At 41.4% G+C, this 20,120-nt stretch overlaps 2 protein-coding genes across 5 annotated transcripts; one reads left to right on the top strand and one right to left on the bottom strand.

Moving 5' to 3' along the window:
• Window positions 1–209: 209 nt before the first annotated feature.
• Window positions 210–8,107, top strand: spp1 (secreted phosphoprotein 1). 4 transcript variants are annotated; one of them, XM_033646463.2, is made up of 8 exons: window positions 210–345; window positions 4,125–4,197; window positions 4,327–4,371; window positions 4,955–5,029; window positions 5,522–5,602; window positions 5,744–5,884; window positions 6,207–6,539; window positions 6,864–8,107. In XM_033646463.2, exons 2-8 carry the CDS (start codon window positions 4,144–4,146, stop codon window positions 7,239–7,241), a joined length of 1,107 nt encoding a protein of 368 aa, XP_033502354.1. In that variant the 5' UTR covers window positions 210–345; window positions 4,125–4,143; the 3' UTR covers window positions 7,242–8,107. The 4 variants fall into 4 exon arrangements, with proteins under 4 accessions (XP_033502354.1, XP_033502355.1, XP_033502356.1 ...); XM_033646464.2 differs by having other exon boundaries at window positions 215–345; window positions 5,747–5,884; XM_033646465.2 differs by lacking the exon at window positions 4,955–5,029 and having other exon boundaries at window positions 215–345.
• Window positions 8,108–13,215: 5,108 nt separating this feature from the next.
• scpp8 (secretory calcium-binding phosphoprotein 8) lies at window positions 13,216–18,082 on the bottom strand. Its single transcript, XM_078162065.1, has 3 exons — window positions 17,923–18,082; window positions 17,600–17,679; window positions 13,216–15,754 (listed from the first exon to the last, which is right to left on the bottom strand). Exons 1-3 carry the CDS (start codon window positions 18,071–18,073, stop codon window positions 15,164–15,166), a joined length of 822 nt encoding a protein of 273 aa, XP_078018191.1. The 5' UTR covers window positions 18,074–18,082; the 3' UTR covers window positions 13,216–15,163.
• Window positions 18,083–20,120: the final 2,038 nt, after the last annotated feature.

Here is a 20,120-nt window from a genome sequence, read left to right on the forward strand (position 1 = left end):
CATGTCTTTATCCATGTATTTGTCTTTGCATTGTGTGTGTGTGTGTGTGTTTGCCCCCACACCACCACATCACCAACCACAGGAAGAGTGGGAGAGGGAGAGGAGAGGTGGACCACGGAGCGGTTAACCTCATGACATCACAAGCTCCGAGCCGATTGGCTGCCGCCCGAGGCTGGAGGATTTATAAGCCAACCAGGAGCCTCAGTCTCAGCAGCAGCATCACTGAGCACCGAACAACATCCAGGGAAACCCAGGAGATAAACTAAAGACAAACCACGTCTGCCTGTTTCTGCTCCACAGTCTGCAGCAGCTGAACTCCTGAAGCTTCCTCCGACTGCAAACAAGGTCAGAATGAATACATGACACTATATTTACAGTGTACAGTGTTTTTTTGGAGTTCTTCCTGGTGGTGTGATGAGAGGTGGGACGACAGGTTAATATTTGCACAGGCTGCAGGAAATGTGCTTTATTTAACTTAAAGAATACAATTCAGCAGTGTTGAAAAATCCAAAGTTCTTCCATGCATTAGAAATACACTGGCCATAAGTATGTGTACAAATGTTTGTGGGCCTCTTAGTTCCAATTAAAAGAAATCTTAATGCTACATCATGCAATGACATTTTAGACATTGCAACAACTTAGAAAGGGCCCTTTAACCTCATGCACGAAGCCAGTTCTCTAAATGGTTTTCCCAATTTGGTGTGAAAGAACTTGACTGTCCTGCACAGAGACCTGAGCCCTATCCAACACCTCTGGGATGAATTGGAACACTGACTGTGAGCCAGGCCTCATCACCCAGCAGTGTTGGACCTCACCAATGCTCCTGTGGCTGAATGGGAACAAATCTCTGCAGCCAGGTTCTAAAATCTTACAGAAAGCCTTCCTGGAAGAGTGGAGGCTGTTATAGCAGCAGATTAAGGCCCTTGGTTTTGAAAATGACCATGTTAGGTGTCCACATACTTTTGGCCATGTAGTGTATTTTTCTGTATGGATTTCTTCTTCCAGCACCTTGAACAACAAGGAAAAGGCTGATTTTGCAAACATTTCACTGCAAAAAAATAATTTTACAGAAATATAATTTTTAAAAATGTTATATTCTTAATTCAGTTCAGTTTTATTTTATCTATATAGCCACCCCCAAGAAAAAATAAATCAGATAAAATAAAAAAAATAAAAATAAATAAATAAAATAGGAAAAAATACCCTTTCTTTAGAAAAAAAAGCACTGTCCAAGCAAGTTAAAAATTTCTCTAAAACAGTTTATTGAAAAGATATGAAAAAGTTTGGTGCAACTAGTTCAACTCATATCAAACAAATAAACAAGTAAAAAAAAAAATATGATTAGAAAATTAGAAAAAATAACAATTTTTACTAGACAATAATCTTTTAAAGATTGTTTTGGGGTGTTCTTAATGTAAAGGGTCATTGCTTTGGAGCATACACAGTCCAGCTGCAGATCTCAGAGTTTTCTAACAATCTGCATCTTAAATTTGATTCTCAAACACATTTGTTCAACATTAACAGGAATCAAAAGTCAGCATTGAGCAAACTCACATTAAACTCGCAGAGCCACAAGAGGGTTTGGTTATCCGCCATAAAAGCTCTGCACTTTATTGCAGTTAATTATGAGTTCTTTTTAAAGACTTAACGATGGTGGAAGTCCATCTGTGATTGGTTGGAGGTGAAGCTGGGGGCGGCTGTACGGCTTTGATTGGCTGATTAATATCACAGTGACACCGAGGCAGGAAGGGGAAGCTGTGGGCAGCAGGAAACTAATTTGGGGATTATGTGCCACATGACCAGGTCCAGTCCTGAGTAACCACACTGGATAAACACACTGACAACTCATGCATACTGATTATCCACCATCTCAGTCAGCAGTGTTTGGAACTGAAGAACTGAAGAGAGAGATGAGAGGCATCATCCTGTTAGACCCCTTAGTCCACTCTCAAAACAAGAGCTGGGATGATTTGGGGTGTCTTGATGCTCTGGTAATCTCACAATGACAACAAGACTCCAGGAAGTCAAGGCTCTTGTCTAAGAAATATACTGACCATTAGGTCTACCCTTCGGAAAACCTCAACTTCTTGTTTTCACACTTTGGTTTTTGTACACATTTAACAAAAGAGATATGACAGTTTAAGCTTTCAAGGGGCAGGTTGGCTACTTTTAGATAAAGCCAGGCAAACTGTTGTCCCCTTGCTTCCAGTCTTTATGCTAAGCTAAGCTAAGCTAATTCCGTGCTAGCTTTAGCTTCATATTTAGTCTACACATATGAGACTGGTATTGATCTGCTCATATAACAATATCAAAGAAAGCAAATAAGCATATTTCCAAAATGTCAAACTATTCCTTTAACCACCAGAGCTTTCTGTCTAACTCCCAACCTTTACCCTTACCTTAAACCCAATTCCAGCCTTAAAGTGACAGTGCACCCTTAAATCAAAAACACACATTTTACCTCTTACCTCTAGTGCATTTTACACAAGATAATCCCCAGACCTTGTTGTGGGCAGTGTCATGGAGATTAAAGTTTGGACCTTGCACTGTCACAAGCAGGAGGCTTTCATCCATGAGTAGATGCACACTTCCTTCTGGGCAGTAATACGGTTGGCAGGTGTAGTTCGGTAGAAAGAAAATAGTTCCTACATGAAACTGCTCACAACAACGTCTGTAGATTATCTTGAGTACCTGGGTCATAATTTCTGCAAAGAGACTTTGCTGTTGACTTTTTCAAATGTATTTTTTTGGCGCTTTGAACCCCTCAAGCCAAGTGCCATCTCGTTCCATTATATTAGAGAACAGGCAAACAACTCCAGCACTCAGCAACCCACACCAAAACAATAAAGATTGATAAATAGCACTACAGTATTTTGATTTTGGGGTGGACTGTCCCTTTAACCCTATAACTAAGACTTAGTCTTCTCACAGTCCTTGGACGAAGTGAGGACCAGAAAAAAAAAGCCCATACTCTTGAGGTCTGAAACTTAAATTGGGCCTCTCGAAGATAGACGTACAGAAATACACACACGCATACAGTCATATGGGCGTCTGTCATGTTTCTGCTGAACTGTGGCTTTCCAGTTTTAACCTACTGAATTACACAGTATAGGAAGAGTCCATCATTAAAGATAGACGCAGACACTCCCACAGCGTACACGGAAAGGAGAACTTGTTACAATAAGGGAGGGGAAGAGAGGAAAAGAGAAGTGTTTTCAAAGCTGCTGTTAACAAGATTCAACTACGTAGAGATACCTAGAAGTACTTTAAATGTCTGCTTCAGTAACTGTCAAATCCCAAGACCTAAACCAATAATGAAATGATTCCATTAACAAGTATTTTCTCTGCACCCAAGGCCTGATACTCACTAGTTCACCAAATGAGCATTACTCTTCTGTCCCCAACAGATGCACAGTTTCGTCCTGTTTTCTTGATGCTATAGTTTAGCATTTTGAAGAACAGAAGTAGCAATGAGTTTGTAGTGTCTAGTACACTGAGGTCTCTTATTTAAGGACATTTGTTTGCAGGAAACAGCTCTTTTTAATCTACCATAAAGTTTAATACTTCCTCAGAGGGTGCTTTGCAGGGTGATTGATGGAAATGTAAACTAGACTCTGACAGTAGCAGCTCTAAATGTCACTGGTTTTCTCCCTTAAATCCCACATTCGTCTATTTTCTCACATCTTTCAGACCAGGATCACCCAGAAACATCCTGTCTCATAGTTAAATAAACCACGCACCAAAACGATGTGATTTTCTCGCTCTGATGACAGAGACAATGTTTTACTATATTGAAACAGAGTTGTCAGGGACTCATAACCACTCATTCAGGGCTGTAATTAAAGACTTAATGACTTCCTGTAAACTACCAAGGTCTCAGGAGTGCCACTGCTAGTTAACAGTCGTGACCACGCAGCCTCCGTTTTTAGGAAAAGTTTACTGAGGCCAGACTAGCAGCTCATTTGAAGTTTGACATGTCATTGTGTTTCCTGTGAAGTTATTGCATCCGGACGATATTTTGGTGTCGCACAATCATGATTATGTGTTATTGTTTTATTGTGTTGTACAATGATGTTTTATTGTGTGACTTCAACCTGCGTGTTTTTGGGTTTCTCCTCACGCAGACACCACAACTGTGACACAATGAAAGTGGCCATTGTTTTCGTTCTACTCTTCGCCACAGTCCTCTGCCGGCCAGTGAGTCATTCACTCTGTCTAAGAACAGCATTTGTCATTGTTTCACATTTGTTTCAATCCTTTTTGACATTGGTTTTTGCTTACTGACTACTTTCAATTCATCTTATGTATATTTGTGTTTGTTTTTAGGCGAGAAAAGTTTCTGTGAGCAGTTCAGAGAGCTCTGAGGAAGTGGTGAGTATCTGCAGAGAGACAGACTTCCACATTTTGAAGTATCGCATTAGGAAAGCTGTATAGAAACAGCAAAAGTTGAACTTCCTCAACTGCGCAAAAATGTTTTACGCTTGCTTGAGATGGGTTTTGCCTTTGTCAAAAAAGACCTAATGCGATAAATGGGATACGGCAACACTTTTGGCGAATAAGATGTAGCGACATCTGACTTACATGACTGAACAACTTTATTTTCCAGTTATTCCCATGACAACATAAGCAAGCAGCATGAAACATGCCCAGCACTAGCTGACCTGAAAGAACAATTCAGACTTGCCTAATTAAAACAAATTCCTAAAGAACACACTCCATTTTCCCCTTATAGATTGGACACAAAATAAGTCGTCTTGGCCATCTAACCAGTTTGCAACCTCAACTTCTTATATCACCAACTTCTGATGAAACTAGCTGTTGCAAAGCCTAGTCCAGTCACTCCAAAGCAGTTCATGGAAATGCCCCTAATGGCAACATTTCAAAAGTTAAGTGCTTAGAATGGACTGGATTAAATGGCAACACGACTTCTGAATGGTGTCGGTCGTGCCCACAGGTGAGACGACCAGCAGCTCCCCCTCTCAGGAGGAAGGCGGCAGAGGTTCCTCAGTACCGTGCACCACCTGTACAAGTAAAATACTCTTTTTGTCATACCATCACGTTCGATTTGTCCTTGAGGTTATCTCAGATTGGACATTTTTTAAAAGAAAAGCTGGGTTACAAACTGGTGGTGTGGAGTTTGAGAAATGTGAGCATTTAGGAATCAGGGAGGGTGTAATGAGTAGCATTATGGGAAATGTAGGATTCAGTGTTTTTGGAGCTTGACTTTTAAAAGTCAGGATATTTCGGCCTCTGGTCCATCGAATTTTGACCATTCCCTTTTCAACATGTCTCTTGTGAGTACTGCAACTTTATGGTAGTGCAACACAAAATCAGTGGAGTGCTCCTTTAAGTCTTGCATCAGTGCTAGCTGAGGGCTGGCCTTGTTAATACCTAGAGAGCACTCAGCAGGGGCACAACAGTGTATCTATGAAACAAGTGACATGATTGAAAAAAGCAATAAAAAACAGTATAAGGTAAAAAGAAGATTAATAACATGTTTTGCGTCTCTCTCGTGTTGCAGAACATTGTAGCAGCAGCAGCAGCAGCAGCAGCAGCAGGTGCCGCCCAGTCAGATGAGAGCACAGAGAACTCAGAGGAAGAGGTGAGAGACGTCAAATCAATATTTCAGATCAGAGCAATCATAATTTGTCAGGGAAACATCTTGTTTAACAATCAGATAACTTGTATGTCTGGTTTCCAGAGGTGTGCTGACATTTATGACTTTGTGTTTGAATGATTTCAGCAGCAAGCACCAGCAGAGGCTCTAGTAGAACTCAAATCTGTCAGCGCAGACACAACTTCAGCCCCTGACACAACCTCTGACAACAGCCAGGACAGTGAAGACAGTGACGACGATGATGATGACGACGAAGCAGAGGAGACTGTGAGTAAAAACCCTTTTTTGAGAGTTAAACTTCAGTTTCACTTCAGACAGAAACACTCGCTAATGCTATTTAAGTTAACAGCAACAGGCTAGTAGTTTTGCCGGACCTTTGTGCCAAATAAAATGTGGTAGAATATTAGAAAAGTAAAGGCCAAGTCAGTTAAAATGATTGACAAAGACGACATTGAGCAACAAAACATGCATAGTAAAGTCCAAGGAGGGAACATCCAACCTGGCTACCTGCCCGAATGCTCCAAACACCAAACCACATTTTCACCAACCAACTCTCTGATGACTCAGCTTCCCCCCTCTGTGTCTCCAGGAAACTGACGAGGATGAATCTAGTGACAGCTCAGAGTCAGGCGAGGCCTCCACCCCTGCTCCCGGCACCGACACCCCTGTGATTGTCACAGAGGAACCTGCGGCTGAAACCACTGCCGAGCCCATTGAGCCCACCATTGTTACTGACCAAGATTCAGGCCGCGGTGACAGCTTGGGAGGCTACCCCAGTGACTACAAGTCCATTGTCTACGTTGAGGACAAATCCTACCACAAGGTTCCTGTTCCCTACAAGTCCTACGAGTTCATCGGCAAGAAGATGGCGTACGATATGACAGAGGGCAACGAGGTGGAGAAGTCAATGAAGGTGTACAAGGTACAGGCTAGTTTGAGCTTCGTAACAGTGTTGGCTTGTCCATGGAGTCTGAATCCAATTAAGCTAATGTAGCATGTGGTGCCGCATAGAATTACTACTCCAGTAATCATAAATGCTATCTTCTACATGGTACTACATTACCCTTGGCAATATGTGAGCGTTTCCAATATGCAGAATCAGAGCTGGGGCTTAAAAATGTAGCATGACCCCACAAAACTTCATGGCATGAATGAATTATTCTGCGCTCCTAGTTTCTTTGTGTAGTTTGTTCTGTGGACAGATAAATGAAATAATCCTTCCATCCCTCCTCTGCCTCACCTCCAGGCTGTTCAGGTCCACAATGATCTCCTGGAGGAGGACACCAGCACCCCTGAGGTGGAGAGCCAGGGTCTCGACGCTTCCTCCGGCACCTCTCAGGACCAGGACGGCAGCCCCCGCAAGGCTGAGGTCCCAGAGGAGAGCACCAGCGAGAGCTCCAGCACCCCAGAGGAAGAGGAGGAGGAGAGCGCCAGCACCACCAGCGACAGCGCCAGCACCAGCCAGGAGTCAGAGGACGAGGACAGCCAGAGCAGCGAGGAGGCCACAGCCACGCCCGGAGCTGCTGACAGCGACTCAGATGAGAGCGATGAGAGTGACTCAGATGAACAGGGGGCGGGACCCGACGCCACCACTGACATGCCAGTGGTCATCACTGCCAAATAAGCACTGCCCATCCAGGAAGTGGACGGTGGTGTCAGATAGAGTCACATAAAAAGCACACGCTGCATCCAGGTGCAAACAGCCCCCTCCAGAGCCACCTTCCACTGTAGGGCCAAACAGGGACGGCCAAGGCTTCGTTATTATTGATTTCAATGTGTTCAGACAATGTTTGTGTGATTATTTGTGCATCTTTTGGGAAGCAGAAATGCTTTTCCTTCAGGATTGTATTTAAATAAACCAATAACTCCTTCATCCTGTGGTCTGGTTGCCCTGGTAAATCCCACGTTTGACCCTGCAGGGGAAAAGCGGTAGGATGTCGAAACTGACGACTGCTACCTGCATCAGGAAGTCTGACCTCATGACCTTTGCCCCCCCCCTTGTCCCCTCTGTTACTGCAGGGTAAAAGGTCAGAACTGGAAAGAGAGTCCTGATATCTACACCAGCACCACACTGCATTTAATCATAACTGCAATATGCAAACCTACATTGTTTTTGTGCTTAGAGAGAAAAGTGCACGGTTTATTTAAATACTTGTAATCATTTCAAGCGTAATACAATTTAAACTTGACATTAAGCCACACATTTGCTGCCTGTGTGGCTTAGCTTTGTTGCTCGCTAGTATCAAACCTGCTGGTGTAGATAAAAGGATGTAAACCCAGAGAGCTCACCATCTATCACAGGGTCCAGTCAGATGTAGATGCAGTACACACACACACACACACACACACACACACACACACACACAGCACAGTCCTGTTCATTTGCACAGTTACCTACTTACACTACATGTTGTTTGTCCCATGTTGTTTACTGTAATGTATCATATTGTACCTTTTCTAAAATATTAATAAAGATCTTTTTCATAAAAAGAGAAGCTGGTTGTTTACATTTGTTTTAGAAGTTAAGACAAGAAGGGTGGTGAGGCTGAGAAGATAATAGATAATAAAGAATAAGCAAAGCAGTACTGACATTTTGGGTAATATGCCTATTTGACTAAGATGAGGAGATAAGAACAGGAGGTGCTTAGCTCAATATAAAGTCTGAGATTAAGGGGAAACAGCCTGGCCAAACAGCCAAGAAAACTTTAAACAGTGCTAGAATGTGTTTAATTACAGATATTAACTGATGTAAAAATTACATATTAGGTTTTAGTTTGATGGTGTTTATCCATCCGCCATGGATTTAGTGCAGCATCTCAATCGGCAGCATCTCAATCTTTCAACTGTTGTACCCCAAGACATACAGTAGTTACTGAATGTAACTCCCCGTAAAACCACAATTGTCATCGTGGACAGAGCCATGCTAGCTGTTTAGCCCTGCTTCCAGTCTTTGTGCTAAGCTAGGCTAATTGCATCCTGACACCAGGGTTCTCATTTATAAAACAATATGCAGGATCTTGTACATACAGACAAAAGCCAAAAATGGCGTGCGCCAAAAAAATTTGACAATTTCTACAATCAGGCCTCCATCTCACCATCTGTATCTCCATTTTTATGGGCACTGGTCAAAGTTTCTCCCATCAAGTCTGCTTGTGTGGGAAATGCCATTCGCCACTTTCAGGCTTTGTTTTGTGCATACGCAATATTTGTAAATGAGATCCCAGGTCCATACTTTACACACAGACATGAGACTGATCAATCTCCTCATCTTGATCTGTGCAAGAAAGCAAATATGCTTATTTCCCAAATTGTTTATCTATTCCTGCATGGCATGCACATGCAGCACTGGGGGTAAAAATGTTAATAATTTGGTGTGTCTTACAAATTGGTAGCACAAAATACAGTAGTGATTTTTATGCCATTCCTTCCAGGATTTTGTGGGCTTTTTTTTGGGATTGTTGCGACCTAAATTTTCTAAAAAATTGCGATGCATGTTGCAATGTTTAGGGCTATAGTTTTTTGCAATGAAATTGCGGGGACAAAATTAGACCAAATAATAATCCAATCCAACATATCCTCATATAACAGGCTTTAGGATATCCTATGAAAATGCACACACAACGGTTTGTGTGATATACTCTTATATGCACCCCATGAATGAGGTTACGTACCTAATCTTGATTTACCGTGGTTAAGTTTAGGCAAGTAAAGTTAATGTGGTTAGGTTTAGGAAAAGAAACAGTGATGACATACCTTAAAATCACTTAAAATTCACTTGAAGGGGAGATGGCGCATTGGTCACACGATAGCCCTTCAGAAATATGTGGGTTATACACAACTACAACACAATTACTGGCTCTTGATTACATGGGATATGTACAAATTTTGGTGCATGACTTTTCGCAGGAAAACACATGAGAACATAATTGCATGAGAACAGTCTGTCTGATCAGTGTATAACTGTAATTTTCAAATTAAAAGCAATGTTAAGTTAAGTGCTTATATTTCGGGTAAAATGTCCTGTATGTGTCAAAGTTATAGTACAGACCTGCTAGCGTGATCTATATGCAGAAATGTTCAGAACAACTGGCAATTTGAGTGATTTCTCCCAAAATTCATTTTTGTCTAGGCTTCATCTTCTCATCTGCTAATGGTCTCCCCTGTCAAACGCTGTATAGACACATAAACACAGAGTTCAGACTGATTACAGGCTCCATATCGTCTGTGCCCCCAAAGTGCAGCAGTGAAGCCCCTCAGGTGGAAAGACGAGACGAGTAAATGTGTGCTAAGATTGCTTTTTCAACCACCAATCTAAGGGTCTGAAGAGGTATATCTTAATAAACTGACAGTGATGTCTATATACAGGCGCAACTACACATGGTTCAAAAGGAGTGGTGCTAGCTTTCGTGTCTTGGTTTGCTTGTGCAGGTGAAGAACTCCCCTGCTGCATCTGTGATGAAAAACAGCTGCTTCATCAGTTCCTCCATCAGAGTAACTTAATGGTCACAGATACCTTAGAGAATCAGCTTGAGGAAAACTGCTTACTTCCAAATTTATTTTTTTCAGGCAGCGTAGCTATCTTGTAATACCCACTAGCTGAAAAGACGTAATGGCTAATGTTAGCTAGCGTTAGCATCCAGGATTTGGAGGCATATATTGGCAATAATAAGAATGTTTTCTTAGTGTTTAATCACCTTGTAGATTGGGCCATTTGTGTTTCTGTGTTGGCCACTGTAAAACCCCTCTGCAATGAGCAGCATCGAAAAACACTGATCTTTTAACGTAAAAATGCTTTTTTTTAGTGTTTTTTACCAGTTTAAATCACCTGATTAATTTGTTTTGGAGAGGAAGAGACCTTGATTGATAATTCTTCTTCCTTTAAAAACCTCCTGAACATCTGAATCTTAAGTTATCAGACAAAAACGGTGAGCACATATTAGGAGGTGCTAGGCTAATGGTCAATATCTGACATGCAGCAACAGCTTCAGAAAAAAACTGATTTGTATTGTGAAACTGCTTTACTTGGTGTTTTACCAGTTTAAATCATTGGGTTCGGAGGTGAGAAGAGAGGAGGTAACCTCTGTGGATAATTCGGCTCACGGTTAAAACCTCCTGTATGTCTGGATCAGAAATAAGTAACACACATTGAATCATCAATCTAATCAGGGGAAGTTTCAGCTGATTGCAGTTTGCAATCCTTACTGCTAGACGCCACTAAATCTCCCTAAATCGTACACACTGTTCCTTTAAGTGTAGTTACATAGCTTGGTTTGGTTTTACCCTCTCTTGTTGGTTCAAGACTTTAACAGCTTTGTAGCTCTTCTTATAAAAAAGTGTTTTGGGTTATTAAATGATGTTCTAGTCTTACAAAAGCTTAGTGTCAAGCCCTCTTGCCCTCCTCACCTCGGCATCATGCCACTTCATCAGGGAGGGCAACTGACAACTTAGCTTTAAAGTAATAACAACAGGATAATAGGCTAATTGTGATGACTATATTTACCCATGAGTCATTGTGAGAGCTGCGTAATTCTGCAATGGGATTTGAGACATGAAGAAGCGATAATAAATCAAGTCGTTAAAGACTCTTTTGAGTGGAACAGTGTGTGTTCAGAGTCCAAACCATCAAGAAAGAGAAAAGAAAAACAACATTTAGGATTTTAATGGACCTACCGCAGTTGTGTAGCGCTGCCCTCAGGGATACGAGATTTCTAATTTGAAGTACTCGGGTTTGTAAAACTGAACCATGGTCACTGACCAAATGTCAGAGGTCTGTCCATGTTCCACCAGGTCAAAGAGTGTAATTAACACAATAGTCTGGCATAAATTAGATGACTTCTGTGGATGTTTCTTTGCTTTGAATGCGGCAACCCCATTCTTCCTTTTGTATTCAAGTAGGTTTGCTGTATTTTCTCTTGCTAATTATGCACGCCATGAGAAATTCATAAACCTGTTACTTCTTTAGACTCCAATATAGTTGTTGAACATGGCATTACAAAACCATGACCACTAATGTGCTGCTATAACAGCCTCCATTTGTCTGGGGTCAGGGTTTCCACAAGATTTTGGAATCTGGCTGCAGAGCCATTGAGGAATAAAGAGGTCCAACACTGATGTTGGTGGATGATGACGCCTGGAATCAGTGTTCCAGTTTAGCCCAAATTTGATGGATGGGGTTGAGGTCTTTGCAGGCTGGTGAAGTCCCTTCGCAACAAACTGGAAAGAGTGTTTCTTGGGACTTGGTTTTGTACACAGGGGCATTGTCAAAGGGCTTGACAGGTCCACACAGCCAGAAACCTGAAATCCCAAGGTTGACAGACTGTAATACATTGTTTTCCCCACTAGATGGTGCCAACTCATTTAAATACTTTTAGTACTTCCAAGTACTTCTGGTCAGCCCTGCTTGGTTTAAATGTTGAGTGGTGCCTTTTACAGAGCAGTGCATGATATACCCACTCACTCCTATGAGGTACAGAGGAAGTTCAGCTGTGACCTTACCCACATTTCATTACCACAGGTTCTTACTTACCCAGGCTGAGAGGTTTGGCTTTATGTTCCCAGGCTTTGATTTGTCTCTCCACCTGTTTTCAGAGGGACTTTTTCTTTGGTATAATGTTGGTTGAATAAAAACAGTGAGGTCTGCAGATTATCCATAGTAATGGGGCATTGTTTCTGGGGAAAATCTAATTTTTCAATGCTGTGAGCACCACAAAAATTCCATTTGCCTTCAAAGTATTGGAGCAGCGGCAGGAAACACAGACGCTATCCCTAGACATAAACACATAAAACCAAAATAACATGCCTGGCTGGGTACCACTTGAGGACAGTAAAATTACCTTATAAATACTACAATCTATAAACACTAAAAATAAACTAAACTTCACCTGAATACTGTGCAGTAGAAACACCTTTCAAACAACATCCTCCAGTCCTCATTCTCTGAACCACTGGGTTGAGACCACAGGAGCAGGGACCACAGTCCCTTATTGCACTAAAAACCTGTTATTGCATTCTTGCTTTGTTAAGTATGGTTATTGCAGTTGAGTAGAAGCTGTTTCTGAATCTGTTTGTCCTTGTTTTCATTGATCTATGCCGTTTGCGTGGCTGCTCTTTGTGGACTACAGCTCTGCATTTAACACCATCTTCCCCCACAAACTGGTCGACAAACTGGGGTACCTGGGACTTCCACATTCCACCTGCATGTGGATAAGCAGCTTCCTGTCCAGTCGCAGCCAGAGGGTCAGAATGGGTCATCATACATCTACGGCCCTCAGGCTCAGCACTGGCTCCCCACAGGGCTGTGTGCTGAGCCTCTTGCTCTACACCCTCTACACCAATGACTGCTCCCCGTCCTTTTATCGATGATCTATTGAGAACATCCTTACATACTGTATATGTGCACAGTGGCTCCAGAGAAAAACGCTCCAGAGGATCATAAACATGGCACAGAAGATCGTCTGCTGCCCTCTCCTCTCTCTGGAAGAATTGCACATTTCCTGTTGTTTCAGAAAAGCCCAGAGCATTATAATGGACACTTCACACCCTGATCATTCCTTGTTTGAACTTCATTCTCACCTAATGATATACTACTTATCACCAAATATGACAGTTTCATGGTGGTTTAGATCCTTTATTTTCCTTAAGAAGAAAACTCAGTACTTTATATACAACACAAACAATCACACACATTAGATCCAGTTCAGAAAAATGAAGAACACCACATGTTAAAACAAACAAACCGACAGCATTAAGGTTTTGTCCTCAGCCCTCTGGGCCATATTTAATTTGGGAAAAGACGAATTCACAGCCCATAATTAAAGCAACCCACTGTGGCAATAACTCAGTTCGTCTTGTTAGCTCTTGTCTTTACAATGTGAATAAGATAAACAGGACACACCCTCCACAGTCTATAAACACACTGCTGTGGGATACATACTCTGGATGCTTCATGCAGAGGGGGACGTTTTTTGGTGAAGTTCCAGTGCAATATACAGATTATGTACTTGTACTTGTAACAACCTTGTGCTGCAGGTGCCACACAAGGAAATACTGAACAATAAAAATACTTTCAACAATGCTTCAAGAGCAGATCTATGCAGAAACACTGAGACTGGATATTTTTGGCACACTGAAAGAAATCCACCTAACTGTTCTTCCTGTACTTTCCTAATAATACTTAAAGGTAAACATGAGTAAGCCATTAATCTGTTTAAAACACTGCAGGTCAACATGTTATATCGGTAAAGAAAAAAAGACAATGTATTCACAACAATAGATAATATAGAATTTATCTAGTGGTCATTGCAGGACTTGCATCTTAAGGCAGCTGGTGATCAGCCCAGTCACCAGGAGAAAATGTTGGCATTGTACGATTCTGCAAAGAATATGTTACATCTGCAGTTTCAAAAGTATATTATTAACGTTTCTAATGTGACACACAGTAGTATATGAGCTGACTTTGTCATCTGGAGGTGGATGGTGAGTCACCAAGGTGAGATGCCACCCAGGCTCCAGACCACTGCTGGAGACCAACAATCAACACAACCAGTTAATGGTAAAGAGCCACTTCCCCCACTTTTCATTATCACTCTTCTCAGTTACCCTGGAAGAGAGCTTTGTTTTTTTTGTGCCAGGCTTTGAGATATTTGTCTCTCCACCTGTTTTCATAGGAACTTTTTCTTTGGTAGCACATAGGTCCAGTCAGGTTGAGACCAACAAACAACTGAAATGGCTGTAATTAAATGAGGCATTGCTGTTTTCCCAGCTGCTGTGTAGACACCAAACGTGGGTGTTTAGAAGCGACCTGTCATCTTTTTTCCAGTGGGGGTAGTGGCAAGAAAACAGATTGTTTTTTGCAGAGATATCACTGCTTTTCCAGTAAGAATTGTGCCTAACCATAACCAAGTGTTTTTTGTGCCTAAATCCACGCACAGTGTTTTGAAATGTTAAAGTTTCAATGTATCCGCTACATAATCACGCACAAATATGATATACACATGGTCTGCAGAAACATACAACGGCAGCATTTTTTTCTGGTGATTGGGTTGTAGTGATACTGTTAGATAGTTAGATGACCGTTTTATATCTGTGAGTATCTGTACGTGAGCGTGTCTATGTTTCCTTAGCCATATGCTCCATCAGATCAGCCCCTCCGGCAATGAGGTAATGTTTTTGCCCTTGTTTTGTCTATTTGTTTATTGTCTGTGTCATTGATATTGTGAGCATGACTTTTCAAAAAGTTATGGACAGATTTTAACATGGGCAACCCTAACCCCTAACCCTAACCCTATCCTAAGGGCCGGCTTGGATGCTGAGGAAACATAAGGCTAAGGTAACATAGGACTAAGTAAATTTAGGGCCTGATTGGGATGGGAAAAAAATTAAACACATACCAAGGGAATGACTGAGCCCATCTATACTCATGTTAAGACCACTGAGGTTTACCTCTCACAACTAGACTTAAAAATGTGCCCTTAAAATGACACTTTTTTTTTTTTATAAGACTATGGTGAGTTGTTGTTTACAGTTGTTTAAAGGAAGTACAGTTGTTTAGTTGTCTCCTCTGTTTTCTGTGATGGGAGCTTCTGTTGGAATATCCAGGGTAATACACTGAGTCACATCACAGGGTGGTGTGGTCGGTGTGGCAGGCGGGGGCGTTGTTTTTGTCACAGTTGGCTCATCTGTGGTCATTGTGTCTGGCTCAGGAGTGGGCGTACTCCCGTCTTCCATATCGGTAGTTGTCATGTCCGTGGTGGTCATGTCTGTGGTGGTCATGTCCGTGGTGGTCATGTCCGTGGTGGTCATGTCTGTGGTGGTCATGTCCGTGGTGGTCATGTCTGTGGTGGTCATGTCTGTGGTAGTCATGTCCGTGGTGGTCATGCCAGTGGTGGTCACGACTGTAGTGGTCTGATCAGTGATCAGAACTTCCTCAGAGGATTCCTCCGAAGATTCACTTTCTGAAGATTCGCTGGATTCTGATGACTCTGACTGATCCGACTCTGCAGACGAGTCTTCGTAGCTCGAAGATTCAGTAGATTCAGTAGATTCAGAAGACCAAGACCACCTGTTGTTCCCATCCAGCCATCCCTGTTTCAAATCATGGTCAGCAATGTCTGCATCATGATGCCGACGTGAACCAGTCTGTGGAGAACGTCAGATGAAAGATATTAGATTTACGTTGTAAGATTCAACAACATCATTTATGTTCAGTGCCAGTGCAGGAGATAGTCAACTGAACCATATTACAGTGTGCAGGCATTGTCGTCTATGAATAGTGATGTTTTTGTTTTACCCTTTTTCAAAGGCTGCCTTCAGCAAATAAAAATATCTGTGCCTAACCCCATTCGTCTCTCACCTTGTTAACTTCCTGTGTGGCTGTTGGAATTAATGATAATACAAACTCCCATAGATATTGCACTTTTGGAACATGGTTAGTTAAAGGCTGCTATCATGGCAAAGGAATAATTTAACTTAAACATTTGTTGTTGTTGTTGTTGTTGTTGTTGTTGTTGTTGTTGTTGTTGTTGTTGTTGTTGTTGTTGATTTCTTATTTTAGCTGTGACATTACTGTTTCCTGTAGTGTTTAACAGCCTGTCAAAGAGCTGCATGAAGGAAGACAAAGACTTGATTGATGTGTTTGCTGCATTTCCCTTTAGTAAAGCAGATGGTTTTTCAAAAAAAAAAGAGATGGCAAAAAGAACACAATTATTGTGTCTTGAGTGACGTAAAAGTGAAAATCTTAGTCTCAAAATGTATGTATGTCCCAGAGAGAGTTGTGATATTTGAGAAGGTTAATATTTTGGCATAGAGCTAGATCTGCCCTCAGTAACTGAATTTAATTCCAATAAATAACCAGCACTTAGTTTAATTTTTCACATTAAGAGCAACCAAAATCATGAAAATTGGTTCAGATTTAAGTAAGCTACAGTAGGTTTTGTGAAGAAGCCAGCATCTCTCTCAGAGCACATTGTATTTGTTTACGAGCAGATTTAAAAAAGGAGGATTTACAGGAAACTATTTAAATGGGAGAACAGTGGAAGGGAATACATGACAGGTATGACACATGGTGCCCTCCTAGAGATTACAGTGTTCCATCCCATGACGGGAATGAGTTGTTTGTAATCAGAGGAAGAATGTAACTAAGTACATCTACTAAAGTACTGTGCTTAAATACAATTTTGACATAGTTGTACTTTACTTGAGTATTTCCATTCTCTGCTATGTCTTCTGCTCCACTTCTTTTCATCAGTAAGTATTGCACTACAGTTATTTTACACTAAGTTACTTTTTACATTAAACAAAACAAAACACAAAAGTTTATATGCTTATGATATAATTTAGTACTATACTTCAAATATATCTAGTAGTACGCAAAACATCTTAAGTTGGCTCCACACTGACAAAGTACAACATTAAAAGGCTCTTGTTCATTGAGGATAAAAACAAAATAATGCAATATTCTATAATAGTAACATTTTGAAATGAGCCATTCTGCATAATGAGTACTTTTACTTTTGATACTGCAAGTGCATGTTAGTGATAATACTTAATTTTCTCTCACTGAGGTAATATTAAAAACTTGTAACGGAGTATTTTTATATAGTGGTAGGCCTATTCCTACTTTTACATAAGTAAAGAATCTGAGTACTTCTTCCACCACTGGTTGAAACATACAGATACTAATAATGCAGCCACATTCTGAGCCTTATGAATAATGGGACAAAAAAATCATATCACCCAGGTGGCACGAGAGTCAAGGTCTTGTGATCATTAAAAACAAAAGAGTAAAGTAGGTTTGTCATCAGAAGAGCTACAACACTGGAGCAGTTGCCAAAAAGAGGAAATTCAGTATTAGCAGGGAACTGACTACACCACACAATACATTCAAAGGAATTAAAACAGAATATCTAAAATAAGAATTTTTATTTAGAAAAAAAGAGGAAGAGCAGTGAGGTGGAGAGGATGAGGGAAGAGTGGTTAGCTTACTGGATTAGCGGAGGCTGTTGTAGACAGAATAACGATGACGAGGGCGGTTGTCAGAAGCTCCATCTCTGATTGGTTCTTGTCTGCGAAGGAGGGAAGCCACAAACAAAAACACATCAACTTAAAAACAATAGAAACAGGCACGGTCAGAAGCTGGGCATAAGAATCAGATTTACACTTTAGAATCTAAAACCTCTATCTAAACAAATAAATAAATAAACAAATAAATAAATCTTAAACCCACAGGACAACAACACCACATACAAGATAAAAAAATTAAGCAAACATGTAAAATGAAATAAAATAAAATAGGATAAAAATCCTACCAGTTTTCTGTAGCACCAAATCTGCTCTCTCGTTCCTTCTTGTTTCTCTTAAATCCTGAATATAATCAATAGGATTCTGTGCGGCTGTGATCACTCTCTGTCTCAGTGCAGAAAGATGTCTGACCTCCATGCAGGACTGGCTGCTGCTCATATATACTCTGTGGACAGAGAGGCTGAGCTGGGCTGGGCTGTGTGGGAACCTGAGGGGAAGTTTGGGCAAGGCTGGGTTGCAGGGAGCTGGAATGGAGGGGAGGGGCAGGGGAGGAAGTTTACCACACACTTACAGATCACCTAAATGCATCATGAATCAGTGGAAAGTAAGTAATTGTGTCTCATGAGTCATGCATTTTCTTTGGTAAGCTGTCTGCCTTAATGATGCAGTTTACACATTTTTATAACTGCTGATTTAGGGAGTTCTGAGTGAAACATGATGCCAAATTTAGCAGAAGACCTCAGTGATATAAAGTCGTAGCATTAAAATACCTTTATGCATTAATTTTTATATGATATGAAAACAATGGACGGTTAGTAACACTCAGCTTAGATGACATAATTCAAGGTATGCTTACTTCTTACTGAAGTTTCTACAGCCAGGAGAAATATCCTTCAACAAAATCCAATACAGTGTCATAAAACTGCCTGAGGATATTATGACTAAACACTGACTATGAAAATACAATTACGAAAGCTCCACTGAATAAATCTCAACAAACAAAAAAACAAAACAAAAGCAGGCTGAGCAAAGCACTCCAGACGTCCCTCTCCCCAGCAATGCTTTCCAGCTCCTCCTGGGGGACCCCGAGGCGTTCCCAGGCCAGATGAGATATGTAATCCCTCTAGTGTGTTATGGGTCTGCTTGGGGCCTCCTACCAGTGGGACGTGCCTGAAACACGTCCGGCGGGAGGTGTCCAGGTCTCCTCTGAGAATCAACACCTTATTGTGGTGGAGGGGTTTGCGTGGCCCTGTGAACCTGAGGCTAATAGCCCCTGATAGGGTCTCTCAAGGCAAAGTGGTCCCAGGGGAGGGACCAGACTAAAAGCGATTCTTTTCGGACCTTGAGCACCTCGCCTGGTATGGGGACACCGTGGCGTCCCCTGAAGCCAGACCTGGGGGGAAGCTCACCAGCAAGCATCTGGTGGCCGGGCCTTAGGCCATGGGGCCTGGTCGGGCTCAATCCAAGAAACAAAATGGAGCTGTTGCCCTGTGGGCCCACCACCGGCAGGGACAGAAATCAGGGACTGGTGCATTGTGTGCCAGGCAGCAGACAGGCTGCAGACACATGCTGATCTCTGGCGTCGTGGACTGGCTCTGGGGACCTAAGACTAACTAAATTTAAAATTCTTGTCAAAATTAACACAGCAACTGAAGTACAACGCAATAAAGTATTCCTACCTGATGATGATGATCATGAGTGTGTCATCTGCATATATGTAAAAGAGAGGAGAGGAGGATTTGCTCTGAGAGTTTACTGCATGTAGACAAATACTGCTACAATTTAGGTACAACAATGTTTTTTTAGCAACATGAATTTTTACAAAAGAGTTACTTATGTCCATAATGTATATTTCAGCTACTCAGGATTCATGTCCAATCCCAAATTTCAGTGCCAATGCAGGAAGACGTGTACTTTTTATATAGACGTACATATAGCACATCTTATTTAATGTAATAGCCTTATGTTTGCATTTGTTTTAAAAGTGTAACCACAATCTTTAACAAATTTGTACCATATGTCCACATATTGTAGAGGGAAAAAACTTTATAACGTTAGGTATGGATATTATATGGATTTTTGCAGAGCTGTCTGATATCAGTGTTCTTGTCTAGATGGGTTTGGCACTCCTTGATGAAAATTTGCGTCAACGACTGAACAACAATGTGATATGATGACAGTAGGCAGCTGAGAAATGACAAATGGAAACAGGAGTTTAAACAAGATAAAGGAAAAAATGATCCAACACACTGACTGAGTCTGTGAGCATTGAGCAGTCAGTGGAATGTTACAGTAAAATCAGAGCAGAGCCACACTTTTATCAGACATGTGCGTGTGTGACACCACTGTGTTACTTCATCGCTCTGAAACTTTCCCCTCCTGTCGTCGTCTCCCTTCTCCCTGCAAACACACCTCAGGATGTATCATGAGTAAGATGAATCACGAAAAGGTTTCGGATTCGATGTTTAGGGACACTGATCAGCAC

The sequence above is a fragment of the Epinephelus lanceolatus genome, chromosome 19 (assembly GCF_041903045.1).
Source record: "Epinephelus lanceolatus isolate andai-2023 chromosome 19, ASM4190304v1, whole genome shotgun sequence".
Lineage (NCBI taxonomy): Eukaryota > Metazoa > Chordata > Actinopteri > Perciformes > Serranidae > Epinephelus > Epinephelus lanceolatus.